The 7,967-nt window shown below is 39.4% G+C and overlaps 2 protein-coding genes across 2 annotated transcripts; one reads left to right on the top strand and one right to left on the bottom strand.

Moving 5' to 3' along the window:
• Positions 1-211: 211 nt before the first annotated feature.
• LOC128213822 (uncharacterized) lies at positions 212-1,144 on the top strand. The gene has a single exon (XM_052919880.1). It carries the CDS (start codon positions 212-214, stop codon positions 1,142-1,144), a length of 933 nt encoding a protein of 310 aa, XP_052775840.1.
• Positions 1,145-2,340: 1,196 nt separating this feature from the next.
• Positions 2,341-4,902, bottom strand: LOC128213823 (serine-rich adhesin for platelets-like; the record flags this gene model as incomplete). The annotated part of the gene is made up of 1 exon (XM_052919881.1): positions 2,341-4,902. A coding segment is annotated over exon 1 (2,562 nt), but the record flags the coding sequence as incomplete, so codon positions are not given.
• Between the last annotated feature and the right edge of the window lie 3,065 nt (positions 4,903-7,967).

Here is a 7,967-nt window from a genome sequence, read left to right on the forward strand (position 1 = left end):
AATGGATGTCATATCAGTTACTGGAGAAGTAATGCTGTGTGTCGATGATGAAGATAGGGACGTCGACAATGAGCTTGAAGTCGAAGATATATCACGTCTTTCCGAAATTGTTGTTATATGAGCTACTGGTGAAGTAATTCTGAGTGTTGATGATGAAGAATTGGACGTCGACATTGACCTTGACGAGGACGATAGATCAGTTGTTCCCGCAATGGTTTTCATAGAAGTTCGTGGTGAAGTAATGCTAACTGTCGATGATGAAGATCCGGATGTCGACATTGAACTTGACGATGACGATATAACAGTTGCTCCCGAAATGGATGTCATAGCAGTTACTTGTTTAGTAATGCTGAGTGTCGATGATGAAGATTGGGACTTCGACAATGAAATTGACGTCGAAGAAATATCACTTGTTTTCGAAATTGTTGTCATAGGGATTACAGATGAAGTCATGCTGAATGTCGATGATGGAGATTGGGACGTCGAAATTGACCTTGACGAAGAGGATAGATCAGTTGTTCCCGCAATGGTTTTCATAGAAGTTCGTGGTGAAGTAATGCTAAGTGTCGATGATGAAGATTCGGACATCGACATTGAACTTGACGATGCCGATATATCAGTTGCTCCCGAAATGGATGTCATAGCAGGTACTGGTGATGTAATGCTGAGTGTCGATGAAGAAGATTGGGACGTCGACCATGAACTGGACGTCGAAGAAATATCACTTGTTTTCGAAATTGTTGTCATAGAGGTTACTGGAGAAGTAATGCTGAGTGTCGATGATGAAGATTTGGACATCGACATTGAACTTGAAGACGAGGACGATAGATCAGTTGTTCGCGAAATGGTTGTCATAGAAGTTCGTGATGAAGTTATGCTTAGTGTCGATGATAAAGATTGGGACGACGATAATGAACTTGACGACGTAGATATATCAGTTGTTCCCGACATGATTGTCATAGGAGTTACTGATGAAGTTATGATGAATGTTGATGATGAAGATTTGGTCGTCGACATTGAACTCAACGACGACGATAAATCAGTTTTTTCTGACATGGATGTCAGAGCCGTTACTGATGAAGTAATGCTGAGTGTCGATGATGAGGATTGGGTCGTCGACATTGACCTAGACGGCGACGATTGATCAGTTGCATCTGAATTGGATATCACTGATGTTCTTGGTGAAGTAATGCTGAGTGTGGATGATGAAGAAAGGGACGTCGTCACTGAACTTGAAGAAGAAGATATATCAGTTGTTCCCGAAATGGATGTCATAGCAGGTACTGCTGATGTAATGCTTAGTGTTGATGATGAAGAATGGGACTTCGACGTTGAACTTGACGAGGGCGATATATCAGTTGTTCCTGCGTAAGATGTCATAGCCCTTTCTGTTGAAGAAATGTTAAGTGTCAATGATGAAGATTGGGACGTCGAGATTGAACTTGACGAAGAAGATATATCAGTTGTTCCCGAAATGGATGTCATAGCAGGTACTGGTGATGTAATGCTTTGTATTGATGATGAAGAATGGGACTTCGACGTTGGCCTTGACGAGGGCGATATATCAGTTGTTCCTGCATTGGATGTCATAGCAGTTTCTGTTGAAGAAATGTTAAGTGTCGATGATGAAGATTGGGACGTCGATATTGAACTTGACGGAGAAGATATATCAGTTGTTACCGATATGGTTGTTATAGCAGTTACTGGTGAAGTAATACTGAGTGTCGATGATGAAAATTTGGACGTCGACAATGAACTTGACGACGAAGATATATCAGTTGTTTTCGAAATCGTTGTCATAGGAGTTTCTGATGAAGTTATGATGAGTGTCGATGATGAAGATTTGGACGTCGGCATTGATCTTGACGATGACGATATATCAGTTGTTCTCAAAATGGTTGTCATAGGAGTTACTGATGAAGTTATGATGAGTGTCGATGAAGAAGATTTGGACGTCGACACTGAACTTGACGAGGACGATAAAGCAGTCGTTTCCGAAATGGTTGTCACAGGGGTAACTAATGAAGTAATGATGAGTGTCGATGATGAAGATGGTGACGTCGACATTGAACTTGACAAAGATGATAATTCAGTTGTTCCCGATATGGATGTCATAGCAGGTACTGGTGATGTAATGCTTTGTGTTGATGATGAAGAATGGGACGTCGACAATGAACTTGACGAGGGCGATATATCAGTTGATCCTGCGTTGGATGTCATAGCAGTTTCTGTTGAAGAAATGTTAAGTGTCGATGATGAAGATTGGGACGTCGAAATTGAATTTGACGAAGAAGATATATCAGTTGTTCCCGAAATGGTTGTTATAGCAGTTACGGGTGAAGTAATTCTGAGTGTCGATGATGAAGATTTGGACGTCGACATTGAACTTGACGACGAAGATATATCAGTTGTTCCCAAAATCGTTGTCATAGGAGTTACTGATGAAGATATGATGAGTGTCGAGGATGAAGATTTGGACGTCGACATTGATCTTGACAATGAAGATAAATCAGTTGTTCGCAAAATGGTTGTCATAGGAGTTACTGGTGAAGTTATGATGAGTGTCGATGAAGAAGATTTGGACGTCGACACTGAACTTGACGAGGACGATAAATCAGTTGTTTCCGAAATGGTTGTCACAGGGGTAACTAATGAAGTAATGATGAGTGTCGATGATGAAGATGGTGATGTCGACATTTGACTTGACAAAGACGATAATTCAGTTGTCCCCGAAATGGTTGTCATATATGTAACTGATGAAGTAATGCTGAGTGTCGATGATGAATATTGGGACGTCGTCACTGAACTTGAAGAAGAAGATATATCAGTTGTTCCCGAAATGGATGTCATAGCAGGTACTGGTGATGTAATGCTTAGTGTTGATGATGAAGAATGGGACTTCGACGTTGAACTTGACGAGGGCGATATATCAGTTGTTCCTGCGTTGGATGTCATAGCAGTTTCTGTTGAAGAAATGTGAAGTGTCAATGATGAAGATTGGGACGTCGATATTGAACTTGACGAAGAAGATATATCAGTTGTTCCCGAAATGGTTGTTATAGCAGGTTCTGGTGAAGTAATACTGAGTGTCGATGATGAAGATTTGGACGTCGACATTGATCTTGACGATGACGATATATCAGTTGTTCTCAAAATGGTTGTCATAGGAGTTACTGATGAAGTTATGATGAGTGTCGGGGATGAAGATTTGGACGTCGACATTGATCTTGACGATGAGGATAAATCAGTTGTTCGCAAAATGGTTGTCATAGGAGTTACTGGTGAAGTTATGATGAGTGTCGATGAAGAAGATTTGGACGTCGACACTGAACTTGACGAGGACGATAAATCAGTTGTTTCCGAAATGGTTGTCACAGGGGTAACTAATGAAGTAATGATGAGTGTCGATGATGAAGATGGTGATGTCGACATTTGACTTGACAAAGACGATAATTCAGTTGTCCCCGAAATGGTTGTCATATATGTAACTGATGAAGTAATGCTGAGTGTCGATGATGAATATTGGGACGTCGTCACTGAACTTGAAGAAGAAGATATATCAGTTGTTCCCGAAATGGATGTCATAGCAGGTACTGGTGATGTAATGCTTAGTGTTGATGATGAAGAATGGGACTTCGACGTTGAACTTGACGAGGGCGATATATCAGTTGTTCCTGCGTTGGATGTCATAGCAGTTTCTGTTGAAGAAATGTGAAGTGTCAATGATGAAGATTGGGACGTCGATATTGAACTTGACGAAGAAGATATATCAGTTGTTCCCGAAATGGTTGTTATAGCAGGTTCTGGTGAAGTAATACTGAGTGTCGATGATGAAGATTTGGACGTCGACATTGAACTTGACGACGAAGATATATCAGTTGTTCCCAAAATCGTTGTCATAGGAGTTACTGATGAAGTTATAATGAGTGTCGAGGATGAAGATTTGGACGTCGACATTGATCTTGACGATGAGGATAAATCAGTTGTTCGCAAAATGGTTGTCATAGGAGTTACTGGTGAAGTTATGATGAGTGTCGATGAAGAAGATTTGGACGTCGACACTGAACTTGACGAGGACGATAAATCAGTTGTTTCCGAAATGGTTGTCACAGGGGTAACTAATGAAGTAATGATGAGTGTCGATGATGAAGATGGTGATGTCGACATTTGACTTGACAAAGACGATAATTCAGTTGTCCCCGAAATGGTTGTCATATATGTAACTGATGAAGTAATGCTGAGTGTCGATGATGAATATTGGGACGTCGTCACTGAACTTGAAGAAGAAGATATATCAGTTGTTCCCGAAATGGATGTCATAGCAGGTACTGGTGATGTAATGCTTAGTGTTGATGATGAAGAATGGGACTTCGACGTTGAACTTGACGAGGGCGATATATCAGTTGTTCCTGCGTTGGATGTCATAGCAGTTTCTGTTGAAGAAATGTGAAGTGTCAATGATGAAGATTGGGACGTCGATATTGAACTTGACGAAGAAGATATATCAGTTGTTCCCGAAATGGTTGTTATAGCAGGTTCTGGTGAAGTAATACTGAGTGTCGATGATGAAGATTTGGACGTCGACATTGAACTTGACGACGAAGATATATCAGTTGTTCCCAAAATCGTTGTCATAGGAGTTACTGATGAAGTTATAATGAGTGTCGAGGATGAAGATTTGGACGTCGACATTGATCTTGACGATGAGGATAAATCAGTTGTTCGCAAAATGGTTGTCATAGGAGTTACTGGTGAAGTTATGATGAGTGTCGATGAAGAAGATTTGGACGTCGACACTGAACTTGACGAGGACGATAAATCAGTTGTTTCCGAAATGGTTGTCACAGGGGTAACTAATGAAGTAATGATGAGTGTCGATGATGAAGATGGTGATGTCGACATTTGACTTGACAAAGACGATAATTCAGTTGTCCCCGAAATGGTTGTCATATATGTAACTGATGAAGTAATGCTGAGTGTCGATGATGAATATTGGGACGTCGTCACTGAACTTGAAGAAGAAGATATATCAGTTGTTCCCGAAATGGATGTCATAGCAGGTACTGGTGATGTAATGCTTAGTGTTGATGATGAAGAATGGGACTTCGACGTTGAACTTGACGAGGGCGATATATCAGTTGTTCCTGCGTTGGATGTCATAGCAGTTTCTGTTGAAGAAATGTGAAGTGTCAATGATGAAGATTGGGACGTCGATATTGAACTTGACGAAGAAGATATATCAGTTGTTCCCGAAATGGTTGTTATAGCAGATTCTGGTGAAGTAATACTGAGTGTCGATGATGAAGATTTGGACGTCGACAATGAACTTGACGACGAAGATATATCAGTTATTTCCGACCTGGTTGTGATGTTGGTAACTGATGATGATTCGGACGTCGGCATTGAACTTGACGACGACGACGATATGTGAATTGTTTCCGAAATGGTTGTCATAGAAGTGACTGGGGAGGTAATTCTGAGTGTCGATGATGAAGGTTGGGACGTCGTGTTCGAACTTAACGAGGAAAGGTTATCAACTGTTGGCGAAAAAGTGGTCATTAAGGTTACTGATGAAGACATGCTAATTGTCGATGAAGATGGCGGTTTTGTCGACACTAAACTTGACGAGGAGGATTGGACACGTGTTCCTGAAACTGTTGTCATAGAGGTTGCTGACGAATTAATGTTGAGAGTCGAAGATTGGGACGTCGGCATTGAAAATGACGACAACGATATATCAGTTTGTCTCGAAATGGTTGTCATAGAGATTACTGATGAAGTAATGCTGAAAGTCGAAGAACCTGACGAGGACGTAATATCACTTGTTCCAGTAAAGGTTGTCATAGTGGGTACATTGGAGGAAATGATGAGTGGCGGTAATGTCGATGGGAGCGTTGACATTGAAATTGAAGAGGAAGGTATATCAGTTGCTACCGAGATAATGGTCATTGTAGAAGATGACAAAGGTATTGGTATATCACTCGTTATCGCATTTGTTGACTTGGGCGTATTCTCTGAAGTAGATCTGGTTGTCAACAGTGAAGATGACATTAAGCTCGTTATTGTCATCCCAGAAGTCAAAGGAGACGTCCAAGATAAAGTGGATGGTGTTGTGAGGAACGGACATGGGTTGTACCTTTAAAAAAAACGAATATATATTTATATAATAGTTTGTAATTCCTCTCATATCATTTGATGACATACATAAATTTTAACATCGTTTGAAAACATTTGTTCAATTTATACAAAGCTTTATATTGATAAATCTTTCAAACCTGAAGTTAATGTTCATTTTCATCAGCTTGCGGTCCTTGCAACAGGTGCACGGTTTCTCATTAGCGGGCTAAGGGAATAGTAAATATCATGTACATTAATAAAATAATGTTTCAAATACTATTAAATCAATTCAATATAATTAACAGATGCAGCTATTTAAATACAACCAAATGTAGCTATGTATGACGTACTTAAGCGGTGTTATTCATTTGAATTTACATATCGGTTTGATTTTTCAGATGAATTTATTTATCAATCTTACTTTGCATACTTACTTCATCTGTTGTAGTAGCTATCCTGCTGTATGTTTTGGTTGTTGAAAGGGAATTCGTAGTTGGTGGATTCAATGTTCTCTCCCTTTATAATGATAGAGAACGATTTAAACTAAGCCATCATAAACTGTTATGTAAAAGAAAAACATTTTTACAAAAGATAAATCGAAATCACTCTAACAGTGGTCAAAATAGTATCATTCTCTAATTCTTAATTTTCCACAACACTGTTCTGTGCATTCACTTACAATCGAAAGCCTAAATCAATCATTTCCGTCTCCAGTACGATCTCATAAACCGATCACTAAAAAAGGTGGCAAAATGTGTAAAGAAATAATGTAATTTGTCGACTTCGAGGCGTATAAACAAAGGCCCGGAGTTCAAAAACTCCTTTCAATTTTTGAGCATGCGCAAAGAATGGTTGGGTATAAAAGACTGGCCGGACCGGACCAAATCCGGACCAACGGGAATCTCCGAACTGTTACGGAAATCGTTCGGAATTTTCCTAATTTTGTGTTGGTATAAAAAGACTGGCCGGACCGGACCAAATTTAAAAACGCATTGCTATGTTTTATAGATATTGAATCTATTATAAATTATATTTTATTATGTCTGGCTCTGCGTCTGTTTGTGCGTCTGTCTGAATGTATGTCTGTATGTGCGTCTGTACGTGCATCTGTTTGTGCGGCTGTCTGTGCGCCTTTTAGTATTCCTGTCTGTCTATATGTATGTTTGTCTGTCTAGATTAAAATTTCCATGTGTCAGTACTGATACTGCCCATTTCGCCCCCTCACAAAACACTAACTGTACATTGCTATGGATCGATTTAGAGCGAGCCTTTTTTGCTGTCTCCTACAGAAATTTTGTACTTGTTACTTATGTGGCGTTATATTGGACTACCTATTGTCCTTTGGCTGGAGTATTGGTCTACACCGGAATATTAAATAACCGGATTCATGAGTTCTATGTTTTATTGACACATAAGTTAAAGCTGCACTACCCCAGATTTACCGTTTTGACAACTTTGTTATTTTTGTCATGGAACGAGCCAATTTCTGGGTAAATATCTGCAACACAGTGATATAAGACTGCTGACAAAAGATCGCAGATTTTCATATTTCCGTTCGAAAATTAATTTTTTAATGGCTAAAAGCGTTACAAACGGTTTAAGAAAAATGCGTAAATCTTTTTTTTAACTAAAATATAAAAACCTGCGATCCAATTTTTTGTCAGCAGTTTAATATCACTGGTTTCCATGAATTTTCGCATAAATTGGCTCGTTCCAAGACAAGAAGTTGTCGAAACGAATGCAGCTTTAAAAGATACCATTGATCATTATTAAAGAAAGGACAAACGCGAACAAGTTTTAGAGAAAAAAATATAATGATATGAACACAACATGTTAAGTGATTTGTACAG

This window comes from Mya arenaria, chromosome 13 (assembly GCF_026914265.1).
Source record: "Mya arenaria isolate MELC-2E11 chromosome 13, ASM2691426v1".
NCBI classification, from domain to species: Eukaryota; Metazoa; Mollusca; class Bivalvia; order Myida; family Myidae; genus Mya; species Mya arenaria.